The sequence below is a fragment of the Lynx canadensis genome, chromosome A3 (assembly GCF_007474595.2).
Source record: "Lynx canadensis isolate LIC74 chromosome A3, mLynCan4.pri.v2, whole genome shotgun sequence".
NCBI classification, from domain to species: domain Eukaryota; kingdom Metazoa; phylum Chordata; class Mammalia; order Carnivora; family Felidae; genus Lynx; species Lynx canadensis.
In genome coordinates this window covers 100,667,997-100,687,279 of record NC_044305.1, presented here as the reverse complement: position 1 = coordinate 100,687,279, position 19,283 = coordinate 100,667,997, and the positions used below count along the sequence as shown (strand labels likewise).

Genomic DNA, 19,283 nt, shown 5'->3' with positions numbered 1-19,283 from the left:
ACATGAAAAGATATTTAACTTCACTGGTCATTAAAGAAATGCAAATCAAAACCACAATGAGATACTGTTTCTGCAGGTCCAACAGATTGGCGGTAATAAAAAAAAAAAAATGGAGGGTAACAAGTGTTGGTAAGGACGTGGAGAAATAACCCTTGAACATTGCTGGAGTGAATGTAAAATGGTGAAGCTTCTTTCTAAAATAGTTGGGGAGTTTCTAAAAACGATAAACATAGAATCACCATATGATGCAGCAATTCTACTCCTAGATCTATATTCCAAAGAACTGAAAATAGGAATTCTAATAAATACTTGTATACGAATGTTCATGGCAGCACAGTAACTAAAAGACAGAAACAACCCAGATATCCATCAAAGGATGTATGAGTGAACAAGTTGTGGTGTATACATACGATGAATATTACTCAGCCATGAAAAGTACTGAAGTATTGATACTTCAAACCCCCAAACACTGTACTAAATGAAAGAAGCCAGGCACAAAGGACTACATATTGTGTGATCCCTTTTATATGAAATAGTAAAAATAAGCAGATCAAAAGAGAGCAAATTAGTGGTTGCCAGGGAATGGGGAAGGAGGACATAGGGAGAGATCATTTAAAGGGTATGGTGTATTCTTCTGACATGTTAAAAAAGTTTTGAAACTGGAGAGAGTTGATTGCAAAACATTGTGAAGGCACTAAGTGTCCCTGAATTGTGTATTTTGAAATGACTAATTGTAATGTGAATTTTACCTAAAAAATGCCTATAAACCTGTTAAAATTTTAAAAAGTTTATGTCCATATGGTTTTTTTTTTGTTTTGTTTTTGTTTTTTTTTTTTTAAAGTAGGCATTTTTTTTTTTCAACGTTTTTTTTATTTATTTTTTTGGGACAGAGAGAGACAGAGCATGAACGGGGGAGGGGCAGAGAGAGAGAGACACACAGAATCGGAAACAGGCTCCAGGCTCTGAGCCATCAGCCCGGAGCCTGACGTGGGGCTCGAACTCACGGACCGTGAGATCGTGACCTGGCTGAAGTCGGACGCTTAACCGACTGCGCCACCCAGGCGCCCCTATGTCCATATGGTTTTAAGTCCTTTACTGTTTACTTTCTTCTTCTTGGTTGGAGTTATTATAGTTGTTGCAAAATAAATTTTGTACAGATTTTGTTAAATAATGATTTTAATGAAATCATTAAAAAGTGAAATTTATTGGAACTACATCTTCTTTTAATTGTATAGATTTTTTTAATGCCATTTAGTTCATGTGCCCATGGTTGAATACTGCATGGTTCAGCATCATTTCTATTCCCATTTTATTTATTATTTTTAATTTAAAATCCCACAGCCATTGTTTATTATAAAGGTGAACCCTGATGCTTATCATGGGCTTATTGGTTGGATTTCTGGTAGTGATCACAGGTAAACGTTTTGGATTGGCAGAGATGGAGGTCAGCTACTAGTAGGGGCCAGTCACACCAGATGAGGATGTCTTTCCTTAGGCCACCATGGCTTGGAGGTGGACCGAATGTGTGAATCTGTGCCATGTGACCACCACCCTCTGTACAGACACAGAGGTGCATGCCAGCGAGTTGCTCCTTGCCCAGAAGCAGGGCAGGTTTCAGTAGCTTGTGTTGCAGCATGCCTAGTTGGACCATCTCCAGGGATCGCCCATTCACCTAATGAGGCTGGTGCCCCAATTGCAGTGTGCCACACCTGTGACCATCCTCCTGCCTCCAAAGACCTGTGCCAACTGCAGAGAGCCTTTGGACGGCACTGGCTAGGGGTATGGAAAAGAGAGCCTCATCACAAGGTGCCACAACCGGAAGAAAGCCCTCTTTTATGTTTCATTAGACTCTAATGTTGAGAAACATTGTTAATATAAATAGATGGTAATGGAAGTTTTATTATTTCATTGTTCCCGAGTTCTTTGAAATTATCGAATGCCAAAGAGCGTAAAGTGATGTAATGTAAATTTAGTTTTAATGGTTCATCAGCTGACAACTCAGATTTTCCTTCGTATTTTTTTTGCAACTGAAGAATTAGAAAACACTTCAGTTGCTTAAGAATTTGATAGTCATTAGAGTAGTTAGTGTTTCCTCAATACCTACACTAGTATTTCCAGCTGGCCCTATGTTTAGTGCTTTAGAGGTTTTTGCCTCTGAGGGAAATATATCATGGTAATAAGAGACATAGGTCAGAGGAATTTCTGTTGTTTGTAAAATGAAAAAAAAACATTGTTAAAAAGGGGAAGGAAAAGGTGACACAGGCAGAGCAAGTTTTGAAATAGTTACGTTTAGATGTTGAAAATCTTCTGATGCCCTTAAAACCTATCTATTTATGCCTGTGCACCTCTTGAAAAATGTTGATGTACCTGCAGGGTGTTGAACTCTCTCTGAGGTCTTCTGTAAAGTGCTTCTTACTGCCTGCATTCAGATAAGAATCTTTAAATAGCTTGTGACTTCTATGTACTGTGAATAAAAACATGGAAGAGAAATAGAATTTGGCCCTAAAGCTTTTGTTTGAAAACGGATTTACTGATTTTGTGTCTGGAATAAATGTAGAGTTAACACAAAATTCTTTAAAATTTGGTGAATTAGGAGTTTTGGCTTTTGTTTTAATTCCTTTTCTAAAATTTTTCCCAGGTCAATGAATGGTCATTGAAGATAAGAAAGGAAATGAGAGTTGTTGACAGGCAGATACGAGGTAAATTATAATTTTATGTCTCCTATTCCTTACCCTTTTGGTGTATTTTGTATTAGTTCATAAAAATAAACTGCATCTACCTATTGTAAGACATAGTTTATTCTTATATGAATTGTTTATAGCTGTCCTAATCATTTTGCTTTCTAATCATTGTAAGAAAAGCATATACATTTTATAAGAGCTAAGTCTTTCCTCTGGCCTTCAATTCAGCTATTCAAGGGGCTATGTTCATTATCTCTGACTTCCTAGAGATTAGGTTAGTGTTGGAAATAAAGCTGGTGCTCACATACTGTGATGGATAGAATAATGACCTTCCAAAGATGTCCACTTTCGAATCTCAAGAATCTGTAAATATGTCACTTATGTGACAAAAGGGACTTTGCAGATGTGATCAAATTAGGGATCATCAGGTGGAGAGATTATCCTGGGTGTCTGGGTGGGTCCAGTGTAATGACAAGGAGCCTTACAAGAAGGAAATATGATGTTGAGAAAAAGTGAGAAAAAAGGAGATGTGGCCATGGAACCAGATGTTAGGGTAATGTCCTTTGAAGATGGAGAAGGAGGTCATGAGCCATGCAGTTGTCCTCTAGAAGCTAGAGAAGGCAAGGAAATTGATTATTCCTTGAAGCTTCCAGAAGAACACAGTCCTTCCAACACTTTAATTTTAGAATTTTGGCCACTAGAATTGTAAAAGAAACAGTTGTGTTTTAAGCCATTGTAAAAAGGAAGTAAAGAAACCTCATCTTACCTATGAAGAAATAATCTTATGAAATTCATGTTAAATTTTGGTTAAGGAATGCAGTGCAATTCCATTTTCATCACTCTTTTGTTTATCTTAGCATAGCTATAAATTGAGGAAAATACATTAAAAAAAGTTTTTTTAATGTTTATTTTTGAGGGGGCGGGGTGGGAGTGGAGGGGCAGAGAGAGCAGGAGACAGTATCTGAAGCAGGCTCTGTGCTGACAGCAGAGAGCCAGATGTGGGGCTCGAACTCACAAACTGTGAGTTTGACCTGAGCCAAAATCAAGAGTCGGATGCTCAACTGACCGAACAACCCAGGCTTGGGCACCCCGAGGAAAATATATTTCTTTCTTTTTTTAAATATATTTTTTAAGTGTACTTATTTATTTTGAAAGAGAGAGAGAACCAGTAGGGGAGAATTAGAGGGGGACAGAGGATCTGAAGCAGGCTCTGTGCTGACAGCAGAGAGCCTGATGTGGGGCTTGAATTCCTGAACCACAAGATCGTGACCTGAGCCCAAGTTAGACACTTAACCTACTAAGCCACCCAGGTGCCCCGCAAGGAAAATATATTTCTAAATGTTGTTGTAAAGTACAGCTTAAAATTAAAGTGACTTGCAAAGAGATAGTAATGTTTAAAACTTTTATGATTTTTAACACTTTCATAATTAGAGAAAATACCAGCAGTGTATTCCAGTATCACTCCCTCAAGAAAGGAATTGGAACAGGAAATTCTATTCCCAGGCATGATGGAGTAATGATTTTAGATTTGCACTTCCATCGTAAATAAAGAAAAAAACTGGACAAATTCTGTGAAACTTCGGTTTTCAAACCTTGGACAACTGACAGCAAAGGATTTTTTTTTTTTTTTTTCCCCAGGAAGAGGGAAACAGAGTCTTTTTTTTTTTTTTTTTTTTTTTTTTTTTTACGTTTGTTTATTTATTTTGAGAGAGAGTTGGGTCGGGGGGGAGAGGCAGAGGGAGAGAGAAAATCCTAAGTAGGCTCCATGCTGTCACCATAGAGTCCAACATGGGGCTCAATCGCACGAACCATGAGATCATAACTTGAGTTGAAATCAAGAGTCAGATGCTCAACCGACTGAGCCACCCAGGTGCCCCACAAAGAGAGTCTTAATATGGTCCTGATTTTCAGCCTGGAGAAACTTTCTGATTGTAGCATATGGGAGGAAATTCTAAGCAGAGCATGGTGGTCTTGGGGTTGAGGAGGCAGAGGTCAGGGTTCAGGGAGGCTGTAGTGACTAGAATTTGTGGGGCAAAATATCAGAGAGAGGGGCAGTACCCAGAGAAAGCTCTAAATGCCTACACAGTGTACCATGGAGTCTTTGGCTGAATTCTAAGCTCTGCATACTTAGAATGAGATTTCAAGAGGCTAGGCAAAGAACAATTACTGGGGACAAAACAAATACACTATAAGCTAAACAATTGTTAGAGCTAACAAAATTGAGAGATGGTAGAGTTCTGATAAGACACAGGAAAGAGACTTTGTTGAACATCTTGGACATTCAGTAGAGAACCTAGAAAGATCACGTCTTAATATTAAGGCTAAGGCAGGCCTAGATTAAAGGCAACCATAAGCCCTCACCAGCAAAGCTTAAAAACAGCTCTTGGGGCCTAAACCTGAGTGGTTCAGTTGGTTGAGCATCCGACTTTGGCTCAGGGCATGATCTCATGAACTCTTGGTTCATGGGTTCATCCCCTATGTCAGGTTTTGCACTGATGGCACAGTGCCTGTTTTGGATTCTCTGTCTCCCTCTCTCTGGGGCCCTACCCCGCTCATGTGTGCGCTTGCTTTCTCTCTCGCTCTCTCTTTCTCTCAAAAGTAAACCAGAAAAAAGTTCTTGAAAGCTGATCTGCAGACAGCTTAAATGCCAATAAAGGTGAATGCTCTTTAAAGAAAGACCAAAAAATTCAGACACTTAAAATGAAACATTTAGAGTGCCCAACATCCCATGAAAAATGACTAGAAAGAAGCAGTAAAGTGTGATTCAGAATCAGGAAAAAAAATCAGGTGATACAAATAGACCCAGAAAAAAAGGGGTGGTTGAAAAAGCAGACAAGCATTTAAACAGCTATTATAAATATGTTAAGGAATTTAAAGGAAAACATGGATATAATGGGATAAATAGAAGATACAGAAAAGAATAAAATGGAACTTCTAGGATTTACAAATAAATTGAAATAAAATGAAAACTTCACTGCATGAGTTAAAGAAGCACATAAGACAGTATAAAAAATAAGATCAGTGAAAGTAGTACAAACTATCTAAACTATAATACAGAGGGGAAAAAAAGTAAAGGAAAATATGTATGAACACAGCATCAGTGACCTGTGGAACAATATCAAGTGGTGTCATGTGTCAAGGATAATACAAACAAAAACATACCACAGCATGTCATATTCAAATTACTGAAAGTTAACAATCAAGAGAGAAGACAGTCCGAGAAAAAAATCACATTAAAAAACAAAATGATAAGAATGATTAAAATTTTCTTTCAGAAGCAATGCAAACCAAAACATCTTTTTTTCCTGTTTCTTAAATTATTTTAATTATTTTTAGAGACAGAGAACGAGCAGGGGAGAGGGGCAGAGAGAGGGAGAGATTCTTAAGCAGGCCCCACACTGAGTTTGGAGCCCAACTCAGGGCTCAATCCCAGGCTCTGGGATCGTGACCTGAACTGAAATGAAGTCAGGAGTCAGATGCTCAACCAACTGAGGTACCCAGGCACCTCAAACCAAAACATCTTTAATGTGCTGAAAGAAAGAAAAGAACTCAACATTATCCTAGAATTCTATATCCAGTGAAAAGAGCATTCTGAAGTGGAGGTGAAACAAAGCTATTTTTATACAAAAGCCAAGAGAATTTGCTGCCAGGAAATCTACAGTACAAGCAATGTTAAAGGAAGTTGTGAGCTGAAGGAAAATTATACCAGATACAAACTGGGATCTACCCAGAGGCATGAAGCATGCTGGAAATATTAAATATGTAAGTAAATATAAGTTTTTTCTTTTTAAAATTTCTTTTAAAAATTACTGAATTTTCGTGCCTGAATGGCTCAGTCTGTTATGCTTAACTCTTGATTTTGGCTCAGGTCATGATCTCAGAGTTCATGGGATGGAGATCAAGCCCCAAGTCAGGCTCTGCACTGAGCCAGGAGCCTGCTTGGGATTCTCTCCACCCGCACCCCTCAAAATAAACATTAATAAAATAAATGTTACTTGCTTATAAAAATTTATCATAGACTTGTCTTTCATTTGGTTTTATATTAGCAGTCAAGGTGAATAGATTTTGTAAAAAATACCAGTGCAAAACCTAGAATCTGCACAATTAATCTATGATCTTGAATTCAGAGTACTGGTTACCCTTGGGGGGCATGGTGCATTAAGGCAGACATAGAGAGACTTTTGTAATACTTTGTTTCTTGATACGGTGGTTACATGGGTGTGTTTAGTTTGTGAAAATTTGTATATCTCTACAGTAATGTATGCTTTTCTGTGTGTATGATCTACTTGAAAAAAAAGTTTAAAGAGAAAAACAATAGTAACCTCAATAAAGCAAAGTATAAGTACAAGTAATTCTCATCTTCTTATGGAGAACTCATGTAGTCCAGAGTTTTAGCTTTCAGTTAGATGTGTAATACACTTAGAGTACTCATCATAGACAATACTAGAATGAATTTAGACCATATACATTGCCCCCTTCTCAAATGAAAATAGTTTGGTTTCTATATCTCTCCCCATGAGTATAAAAGTAATAATATACATATCGATGCAGAAAAGTATAAATAGGAAAGTTAAAACCACCCTGAAATTCTACCACCCACACATAATACCACAAATATTTTGGTGATCATCCTTTCAGATATATCTGAAACTTATATCTGTACTTGTATTTGTACAAAAATACTTACTTATGAATGGATCATACTTTTCCTGTTGATGTTTTTTTGATTTATTTCTTATAAAGTCAAGTATACCTAATACAAAACTAGTTTTAAGTATACCGTTCAGTGACATTAAGTACTTTCACACTGCTGTGTAACCATTACCACTATCCATTTTCAAAACGTTTCCTTTATCCCATACTGAAACTCTGTACACATTAAACAATAACTTTCTTTCCCCCCACAATGGATACCAAATTCCCTAGTAACCATTGTTCTACTTTCTGTTTCTATGTATAATTTGACTATTCTAGGTACCTCATATAAGTGGAATCAAACAATATCTGTCCCTTTGTGCCTGACTTATTTTACTTATCATAATAATGTTTTCAACATTCATCCATGTTATATAGCATGAATCAGAATTAGCTTCCTTTTTTTTTTTTTTTCTTTTCCTAACCCTACCGATTTAACTTCCTTTTTAAGACTAAGTAGTACTTCATTATATTCATCTTGTGATAGACATTTGGGTTGTTTCCACCTTTGGGCTATTGTGAATCATGTTGTTATGAACATGAGTGTACAAATATCTCATCAAAGCCCTGATGTCATTTTTTTTTTTTTTTGGTATGTATATACCCTATAGTGGAATTGCTGGATCAAATGGTAATTCTATATTTAATTTTTGAGGAAACACCATAGTGCTTTCCAGAGCACTCCACTATTTTATATTCCTAATATCAACAGCTAAGACATCCAAAAACAACCATATATATGAGGGAATATAAAAGGTCATCATGCACACTGAGGGGAAAATGCAGCTCTGAAAAGATCTGAGAAGACTTTAACTTTACAGTGCAGCAGGTTGGTGCCCAGCACAGAAATACCCTACATCAATAAAAAACAGCAAACCCTGGGGAAGTGGGAGAGTCTGAATACCAGAGTTATAAGATTCAAAGATTCATTTTCAACAATAACAAAAAAATCACAAGATGTACAAACAGGAAAATATGGTCCATCCAAAAGAAAAGAAATGAACAAAAAATGTCCCTGAGAAAGACCAGATGACTGATTTACTCAACAGATATTTTCAAACAGTTGTTTTAAAGGTGTGCAGAGAGCTAAGGTAAGATGTGGACAAGGTCAAGAAAATGACAGAAACATGAACAAATGTTCATGAACAAAATGGAAACATCAGTAAAGAGAAAGCATGAAAACAAGAAATTCTGCTGAAAAGTACAATAACTGAAATGAAAAATTTGCCAGCGTTATTTGAAAGCAGATATGAGCAGGCAGAAGAATCAGTGAACTTGAAAATAGTATAGTTGGAATTATCAAGTCTGAGAAGAAGGGAAAAAAATTGAAGTAAACTGAGCCCAAGGGATCTGTAGGACACCATGAAGTAGGCCAGCATACACCCTGTGGGAGTCCCAGAAGCAAAGTAGAGAAAAGGGGCAGGGAGATGATTTAAAGAAATATTGACAAAAACTTCCCCAACTTTATGAAAGACATGAATATAATCCAATAAGTGCCACATACCCCAAATGATGTATATTCAAACAGACTCATGCCAAAGCACATTATAATCAAATTTTAGAAAGATAGTGTTTAAAGTAGGGAGAAATGACTCACCATATAGAAGGGATCCTCAGTGAGATTTTCAGCAGATTTCTCACCAGAAGTGTTGAGGCCCAGAAGGCAGTGGGTCGATATATTCAAATGCTGAAAGAACTATCAGCCAAGAATCCTATATCCAGCAAAATGAGGGAGAAATCAAGATATTCGTAAATAAACAAAAACTGAGGGAATTTGTTAACCACTAGACCAGCCTAGTGTTAGTTACTGCCTAGCAGTAAGTGCTATAGGGTGTCCTTTCGGTTGAAATTAAAATAGGACAGTAACTTGAAGCCATGTGAAAAAATAGATACTTCTTTTTTTTTTTTAATTTTTTTTTTTTAACTTTTATTTATTTTTGAGACAGAGAGAGACAGAGCATGAACGGGGGAGGGTCAGAGAGAGGGAGACACAGAATCCGAAACAGGCTCCAGGCTCCGAGCTGTCAGCACAGAGCCCGACGCGGGGCTCGAACTCACGGACCGCGAGATTGTGACCTGAGCCGAAGTCGGCCACTCAACCGACTGAGCCACCCAGGTGCCCCAAAAAATAGATATTTCTGTTAAAGGTAAATACATGGACAATTATAAAAGCTAGCATTTTTGTAACTTTGGTTGTATATCCGTTTTTGTTTTCTACATGATTTAGGAGACTTGAGCATTAAAAAAAAATATGTGTTTGAACTCACAGTACAGAAAAAGTACTTCAGTGACATCAGTAACTGAATGGGCGTAGGGACAGAGCTGTATACAAGTAATGTTTTTGTGTACTATTGAAGTTAAGCTCATATGAATTCAAGTTAGTGTTATAACTTTAGGATATTAAGTGTAATATCCATGGTAATCACAAAGAAAATAGCTATACATTATACCAAAAAGCCAATGAAAAGGGATTTGAAAAGTTCCATTATGAAAAAAGAAATGAGTAAACACAAAAGAAGACATTAATGCAGGAAATGAAAGAAAAAGCTGTAAGGCCTACAGAAAAATACAACAAATGGCAAAAGTAGGCCCCTTCATATCAGTAATTAAATGTAAATGGATTAAATTCTTTAGTTGAAAGAGCTTGGCAGAATGTATTTTTTTTTAATGTTTATTTATTTTTGTTTTTGAGAGAGAGAGCAAGAGGAGGGAAGGGACAGAAAGAGAGGGAGACTCAGAATCCAAATCAGGCTCCAGGTTCTGAGCTGTCAGCACAGAGCCAGACGCGGGGCTTGAACTCATGGGCTGCGAGATCATGACCTGAGCTGATGTCGGACACTTAACTGACTGAGCCACCCAGGCACCCTGGCAGAATGGATTTTTAAAAAAATGATTCTACTCTATGCTGTCTGCAAAAGACTTATTTTATTTTCTTTTACTTTAGAGAGAGAGTGCGAATAGGGGAGAGGGGCAGAGGGAGAGACAGAATTTTAAGCAGGTTCCACACTCAATATGGAGCCCAACAGGGGACTGGAGCCCATGAACCTGGAATCATGACCTGAGCCAAAATCAAGAGATGCTCAACTGAGTGAGCCACTTAGGTGACCCTGAGACTTAATCACTTTAGATCCAAAAGTACGAATAGGTTGAAAGTGAAAGGACAAAAAAAGATAATCCATGGAAATGGTAACCAAAAGAGAGTGGAGGTTGCTATATTTACACAAAACAAACTTTAAATCAAAAAGATTAGAAGAGTCAAAGAAGGACATTATATGTTATTAACAGTTTCAGTAGAATAAGAGGATATAACAATTAATTATACACATCTATGCCCCTGAAAAGATTGTCAAAATATATGAAGCAAAAATTGACAAAACTAAAAGGGGAAGTAATTCTACAATAATAGTTGGAGACTTTAATAACCTACTCTCAAAAGTGAATAGAACGACCAGATAAGGTAAATAAGGGGGGTGCCTGGGTGGCTAAGTCAGTTGAGCATCTTACTCTTGGTTTCTGCTCAGGTCATGATCTTGTAGTTTCGTGAGTTTGAGCCCCATGTTGGGCTCTATGCTGGCAGTGTGGAGTCTGCTTGGGATTCTCTGTCTCCCCCTCTCTCTGCTCCTCCCCTGCTTGTGCTGTCTCTGTGTCTCTCAAAATAAATAAATAAACTTAAAAAAATAATAAGGAAATAAGAATACTTGAATAACATAATAAATCAACTAGATCTAATAGACCTATATAGAATACCCAACAACAGAATACATATTTTTCTCAAGTGCTCATGGGACATTCAGAATAGACTATATGTTAGTTCAAAAATCAAGTCTCAATCAATTTAAAATATAGTTACATAATGTGTCTTCTCTGATCACAAGGTTGATTAGAAGTCAGAAGATGGAACACTGGAAAATTCACAAATATTGGGAAATTAACACACTCTTTTTTTAATGTTTATTTTTGAGAGAGAGAGAGAGAGAGTGTGAGCGAGGGAGGGGCAGAGAGAGAGGGAGACACACAATCTGAAGCTGGCTCCAGGCTCTGAGCTGTCAGCACAGAGCCTGATGTGGGGCTTGAACTCACAAACAGTGAGATCATGACTTGAGCCGAAGTCAGATGCTTAACTGACCGAGTCACCCAGGTACCCCAACACACTCAAAACAGTATATGGGCCTATATGTATATATACGATATGTACATCTATATCTGTATCATAGGTAGATAGATAGATAGATAGATAGATAGATAGATAGATAGATATCATAGATAGATAGATAGATAGATAGATAGATAGATAGATAGATACACACACACCATAAGGGAAACTAGAAAGTATTTATAGATCAGTGAAAATCACAATACAGTATATCAAAACTTATGGTATGTAGCAAAAGCAGTACTCAGAGGGAAATTATAGCTGTAAAAATGCTTACATTAAAAAAGGAGAACTCAAATCAGCAACCTAACTTTACATCTTATAGAATTAGAAAAAGAAGAAACTTAACCTAAAACTAGCAGAATGAAAGAAGTAATAGGATTAGAGCAGAGATAAATAAAATGGAGAATAGAAAAACAATAGAGAATAAGAAATCAAAAGTGAGTTCTTCGAAAACACCAATAAAATTGACAAATCTTTGGCTACACTGACTAAAAGGACAAAAGAGAAAGAAAGAAGACTCAAATGCCTAAAATTGGAAATGAAAGTGGGAGTGCTACTACGATTCTAAAAAAAATTGACAATATATATTATAGGGGTACTATGAACAGTTGTATACCAATGAATTGGATAATATAGATGAAATGGACAAATTCCTAGAATCACAAAACCTACCAAGACTGAAACATGAAGAGAAAATCTGAGCAGGTGTAACTAGTAAGGAGATTGAATCTGTAAGCAAAAATCTCCTGAGAAGGAAAAGTCCTAGATCTGATATATTCCCTGGTGATTTCTACCAAACATTGTAAGAACTAACCCCAGCTCTTATCAAACTTTTCCAAAACATTGAGAAGAAAACACTTAAGTTCTTTTATAAGGCCATCATTTCCCTGATACCAAAGCCAGATGACACTACAGGAAAAGAAAACTACAGACCAATATCTCTTATGGACACTGATGCAGAAATAACCAAAAAAGAAAAGAAAAAAAAAAAAAACTAGCAGACAAAATTCAAGAGGATTATTCACCATGGCAAAATTGGATTCCTGGAATGCAAGGATAGTTTAATATATGTAAATCAACCAATGTAATATAGCACATCAATAAAATAAAGGAAAAAATACATGATCATCTCAGTTGATGGAAAAAACATTTGACAGAATTTGACACCCTTTTATGGTAACATTGATAGGAATAGAAGGAAATTACCTCAACATAATAAAAGCCATATGTGAAAAATCCACGGCAAACATTACACTCAGTGGTGAAAGAAAGCTTTTTCTGTACTATTAGAAACACCGCAACAATTGCCTGACTTTGCTACCTCTCCTCAACAGAGTACTGGAATCTCTAAACAGAGCAATTAAGTAAAAGAAAGAAAAGGCATCCAAATTGAAAAGGAAGAAGTAAAATTATCTCTTTTCAGATAATACGATCTTAATGTGTTTAAAACATCTTAATGTGTATAAAGATTCTACAACAAAACTGTTAGAACTAATAAGTCAATTCAGCAAATTAGGATATAAAACATACAAAAATTAACTGCATTTCTATACACTAACAGTGAATAGTCTGAAAAATAAATTAAGAAAACAGTCCTATTGGGGCGCCTGGGTGGCTCAGTCGGTTAAGCGTCCGACTTCGTCTCAGGTCATGATCTCACGGTCCGTGAGTTCAAGCCCTGTGTCGGGCTCTGTGCTGACAGCTCAGAGCCTGGAGCCTGCTTCAGATTCTGTGTCTCCCTCTCTCTCTGACCTTCCCCCGTTCATGCTCTGTCTCTCTCTGTCTCAAAAATAAATAAACATTAAAAAAATTTTTTTTTAACCAGTCCTGTTTACAGTAGCAACAAAAAGAGTGAAATACTTAGGAATTAGCCAAGGAGGTGGAAAACTTGTACAAAGAAAACTATACAAACATTACTGAAAGAAATTAAATATCTAAGTAAATGGAAAGACATTCTGTGTCCATGGACTGGAATACTTAGCATTGTTAAGATATCAATAGCACCCAATGTGATCTACAGATTCAATGTAAACCCTTTCAAAATCCCAAAGACTTTTTTTCGGAAATAGAAAAATCCACTTTAAAATTCATATAGAATCCCAGGGAAGAGCTAAAACAGTCTTGAAAAAGAACAAATTTGGAGGATTCACACTCTCTCATTTCAAAACTTACTACAAAACTATAAATAAACAGTGTAGTACCTGCATGAAGACAGTCATAAAGACCAATGAAATAGAATTGAGACCCCAGAAATAAATCCTTCCATATATGGCCAAATGATTTTTGACAAGGGTGCCAAGACCATTCACTGGGGAAAAGAGTCTTTTCAGCAGATGGGGCTGGGAGAACTAGACATCCACATGCAAAATAATGAAGTTGGACCCCTACTTAATACCATATGCAAAAATTAACTCAAAATTAAGATCTAAATGTAAAAGCTAAGACTGAAATCCTTAGAAGAAAACATAGGGCAAAAGCATCATGATACTGGATTTGGCAGTGATTTTTTGGATTTGACCCCAAAACTACAGGCAACAAAAAATATATAACAAACTGGACTTTATGGAGATCAAAGATTTTTGTGACTCAAAATACATGGTAGAAACAGTAACAGTAAAAAGGTAACCCACCAAATGGTAGAAAATATTTATAAATCATATATCTGATAAAGGATTAATATCCAGAATATATATATAAAGCCCTTAAAACTCAACAACTAAAAAATAGCCCTATCCAAAAATTTGTAAAGGTTTTGAATAGACTTTCAGGCTTTTAGAATATTTCTCCAAAGAAAATGTACAAGTGGTCAATAAGCACATGAAAAAATGTTCAAAATCACAGATCATTAGGGAAATGCACATCAAAACCGCAAAGAGATAACACCTCACACCCATTAGGATGGCTGCTATCAATTAAAACAAAATGGAAAACAAGTGTTGGCAACGATGTAGAGAAATTTAAGCCAGTGGTCACTCTTGGTGGGAATGTAAAATGGCACAACAGCTGTGGAAAACAGTATGACTGTTCCTAAAAAAGTTAAAAATAGAATTACCATGTGATTCCACAATTCTGCTTTTGAGTATTACTATGGACTCAATGTTTGTTTTGCTCCCAAAATTCATATGTTCAAGCCCTCATCCCCAGTGTGATAGTATTTGGAGGAAGTGGGGCTTTGGGAAGTAATTAGGCCATGAAGGTGGATCCTTTATGAATGGGATTTAGTGCCTTTATCAGAAGAGATATCTTTCTATTATCTTTATCTTTCTATTATCTACATCTTTCTATTCTGTCTTTATCTTGTGGCTAGTGTAAATGCTGCAATAAACAGAGGGGTGCATATGTCTTTTCACATTAGTATTTTTGTTGTTTTTGGGTAAATACCCAGTAGTGGAATTACTGGATCAAATAGTATTTCTGTTTTTAATTTTTTGAGGAACCACCATACTCTTTTCCACAGTGGCTGCACCAATTTACATTCCCACCAACAGTGCATGAAGGTTCTCTTTTCTCCACATCCTCTTCAACACTTGTTATTTCTTGTTGTTTTGATTCTAGCCATTCTGACAGGTGTAAGGTGATATCTCATTGTGGTTTTGGTTGGCATTTCCCTGATGATTAGTAATGGTGAGCATCTTTTTGTGTGTTTGTTGGTGATCTTCAGAGAAATGTCTATTCAGGTCTACTGCCCATTTTTTAATTGGGTTGTTTGGGGTGGGGTTTTTGTTTTTTGGGGTGTTTTTAGTGTTGATATGTTGTTTAAGTTCTTTATATACTTTGGATATTCACCCCTATCAGATATATTATTTGCAAAGATCTTCTCCCATTTAGCAGGTTGCCTTTTTGTTGACAATTTCCTTCCTTTGCAAAAGCTCTCATTTTGATGTAGCCTTAATAATTTATTTTTGCTTTTGTTTCCCTTGCCTGAGTAGTCTTATCTAGAAAAATGTTGCTAAGGCCATGGTAAAAATTACTATCTATGTTTTCTTCTAGGAATTTTATGGTTTCAGGTCTCATGTTTAGTTCTTTAGTCCACTTTATTTTTGTGTATGATGTTAGAAAGTGGTATTGTCTCATTTTTTTGCAAGTAGCTGTCCAATTTTCCCAGCACCATTTACTAAAAACAGTGTCTTTTCCCCATTGTATATTCTTGCCTCCTTTGTCATATATTGACCATATAAGTTTAGGTTTATTTCTCGGCTCTGTATTCTGTTCCATTTGTTTATATGTCGTGTGTGTGTTTGTGCACGTGCGCACGTGCCAGTAGCATAGGGTTTTGATTACTATAGCTTTATAATATATCTTGAAACCTGGGATTATGATACTTCCAGCTTTATTCTTTTTTCTCAGGGTTGCTTTGGCTTTTTAGGGTCTTATGTGGTTGCATACAAATTTTAGTATTATTTGTTCTAGTTCTGTGAAAAATGCTGTTGGTACTTTAATAAGGATTGCATTGAATCTGCAGATTACTTTGTATAGTATAGACATTTTAATATTCTTCCAGTCCACAAGCATGGAATGAATATATTTTCATTTGTTTGTATCATCTTCATTGTTTTTATCATTGTTTTAATAGTTTTCAGAGTACAGGTCTTTCACTTCCTGGGTTAAGTTCATTCCTAGGAGTTTTATTCTTTTTGGTGCAGTTGTAAATGGAATTGTTTCCCTAATTCATCTTTCTGCCACTTCGTTATGAATGTATATAAATGTAGCTGATTTCTGTGTATTTTATCAGGCAACCTTGCTGACTTCACTTATTATTTCAAAGAAGGAATCGTTAAACAAAAAGGAAACAGAACTTAAAGATTTAGAGTAGTCTCAATCTGTACATATTGCAAAAAAATGAGAAAGCATGTTTAGAAGAAGACACAAGGGTATGACTGACCAACCATTTGATAAAGAGATTAGAATGTGTGTTAACCATGGACTTCTTCAGTGACCCCAGCAAGATTACTGCCAATTTGGACTGAAGGAGATGGATACAGGTCAGAATGAACGAAGGCTGTCAGACTTAGATTCTGCAGGACAGGACAATAAAACAGACCATTAGGCTTCAAACTTGCACTGTTCTTCAAGGAAAGAATGTCTCAAAAGCTGATTCAGAGATCATCAGAGCTACCATCTTGGTTCTAGTAACCCACACTGCTTTTAATCAAAGCTGTAGGGAAGGACTTCTAGTAGACCCCTGGTGGTATGCCCCCCCCCCCCCCCCCCCCCCCCCCCCCCCCGCCCAGCAGAGCCTTAGGTTGGATGGGGCCTTTACAGAAAGTCACAGCATGGTGGTACTCCACTAAAATATGAGGGTGATATTGCCACCTCAGTGGGTCTGGAAGTCAGAGCACTCAGTCAGAGAAGATTATTCTTGGCTTTTAAGGTCTTCTAGAGTTTGCCTTGCTAGGTTTTGGAATTGCTTGGGACTGTCACCCCTTCCTTCCCTATTTCTCCCTTTTGGAATGCCTGTTGCATGTTCATAACTGGAGAATAATTTTGCCTCAGGATCAATCATACCTTGAGTCTCACCCATATCTGATTTAGATTACGTGTATATATATATGGCACTTGGGTGACATCTGGCTTTGGCTTAGGTCATGCGATCTCATGGTTCATGAATTCGAGCCCCACATCAGGCTCTGTGCTGACAGCTCAGAGTCTGGAGCCTGCTTTGAATTTTGTGTCTCCCTCGCTGTCTGCCCCTCCCTGCTCATGCTCTGTTTCTCTCTCTCTCAAAGATGAATAAATGTTAAAAAAAAATTTAGATTGTATATTTTATATATAATTTATTTTTTAATATAGTTGGCTCACATGTTACATTAGTTTCAGGCATTAGATGAGACTTTGGACTTGAGAAGTTAAAGTTGATGCTGGAACGAGTTAAGACACTCGAGGTGGTTGGGATGGAATGAGTGCATTTTGCATGTGAGAAGGACATAAATTTGGAGCAGGGGGAGGGGGCAGAGCAGAATGCTGTGGACTGAATTTTTGTGTCTCTTGGCCATGTCAGGATACAGCAAAAAGCTAACTGTCTGCAAACCAGGAAGTAGGCTCTCAGCAGGAACCAAATTGGTTGTTGGCACCTTGATCTTTGACTTTCCAGCCTCCAGAATTGTGAGAAATAAATCTATGATTTTTAAGCCACCCAGTCTATGGTAATATAGGTATATACACAAAAAATTTGAAAAGGGTCTTGTAGAGATATTTGCATGCTATGTTCATAGTGTCATTATTCACAATAGCTAAGAGTTAAAAGCAACCCAGATGCCTGTTGATACATGAATGAGCAAAATTGGCATGTACATGCAGTGGAAAGCCTTAAAAAGAAATTCTGATACATGCTACAACACAGATGAACTTTAAGGATGTTATGCTAAGTGAAATAAGCTAGTCCACGAAAAGACAAATACTCTATGATTCCATTTATATAAGGTGCTTAGAGTAGTCAAATTCGTAAAGGCAGAAAGTTGAATGATGGTTACTGGGGGGGTGATGGGAGGAGGGAATGGGATGTCATTGTTTAATGGGTTTGAGTTTGAGGTTTTTTGTTGTTTTTGCTGCAAAAAACATTATTGTTTCCATTTGGTACATGGTCAGGGTGGGGCTCTTGGGTGGTTGAAAGCTGCCTCGTGGCTGCACGGGGAGGCTCAGGCAGAAGCCCAGACACCAAGGGGGTGCCAGAGGGATCCCTTCAGAGGCTGCCGGGCTATGCAGACTCAGTCTTGCTTGAGGAGTGAGCCTTTCGAAGAGATCTTTGCCCAGCCTAGTGGCTGGCCAGCCTGCGCAGGCAAGCCAGGTGGTCACCATCCTCCTGAGTTTCCCCTCCTCATCCAGGAAATGGTTCTCCAAAAAGTCTCAGACATGGGGGGTCTGCGTGGGCAGAACCCCTGGCTTTCAGATCCCAAGGGGCCTGCTTCAGGTTCTTGTCTAGAACCCTGGAGTTTTTGCCCCACTGATCTTGAGGCGGCTTCTGCACCTCCTGGAAGAGGGAGCTGATTTTTCATCTTCAAGAGATGCGAGGTGCCCACTTATGAAGGAAGTGGCCCAGGCCCTGCTGAGTCACATTCTAACAGTTGAAATAGAAGCCCAGGAGAGGCAGGTATAGGAGGTACACAGGTAAATGTTGACCAGGAAGTTGAAGGTGGAATAATTCTTAGGAATCTCAGAACCTCAGTGAAATACTGCAGATGAATCTGGGCACTTGTGTTTAATAGCAGTAAGGAGTTAAGCTGGAAATGTGGTGTTGGCTGATCCCATAGGTGGAGGATGGCAGAGAAGATGATTCCAACAATTGCAACTAGAAAAATGGTATGGGGCCTTTCTGTCTACATACATTGTTAAAGCAAGAGACAGATCCCCATGACCCTGGGCACACAGCCTGAGTTTCAGTTTTGAAAGTTATAAAGAATTTTGGAGATGGATGGTGGTGATGGTTCACAACAAAATGAATGTGCTTAATACCACTTAGCTGTACACTTAAAATAATGGTTAAGATGGCAAATTTATGTTATGTGTGTTTTACTACAATAAAAGTATCTCTGCTGTTCATAAAGCATATAATACAGACGTATCATACCTCTGGTTGATGATGTTTTGATACTTTAATATGTTTGGGTTTTCCTCAAGTTGCAGGTTTTTATAAATCATTAATAAATGTACAGAGATTATACTCCCATAATTGCAGAAACATTGGTTATTAGAGAAAGCTCATTTATAGTATGTTTAAAGTTCCTTAGTACAGTACCAATGAATGTTAGAACGGC

General features: G+C 37.4%; 1 protein-coding gene across 4 annotated transcripts in view; it reads left to right on the top strand.

The window, feature by feature from the left end:
* The window catches only part of LOC115510806 (E3 ubiquitin-protein ligase RNF103), a 110,338-nt gene that overhangs the window by 73,413 nt on the left and 17,642 nt on the right, over positions 1–19,283 (top strand). For 3 of the 4 annotated variants that reach the window (XM_030311051.2, XM_030311055.1, XM_030311050.1), the window contains one exon: positions 2,639–2,699. In XM_030311051.2, coding sequence (XP_030166911.1) covers positions 2,639–2,699 — 61 coding nt within the window. Of the gene's footprint in view, positions 1–2,638; positions 2,700–9,459; positions 9,524–19,283 lie in introns of those variants that run through there. The other variant, XM_030311052.1, reaches the window with a different exon arrangement.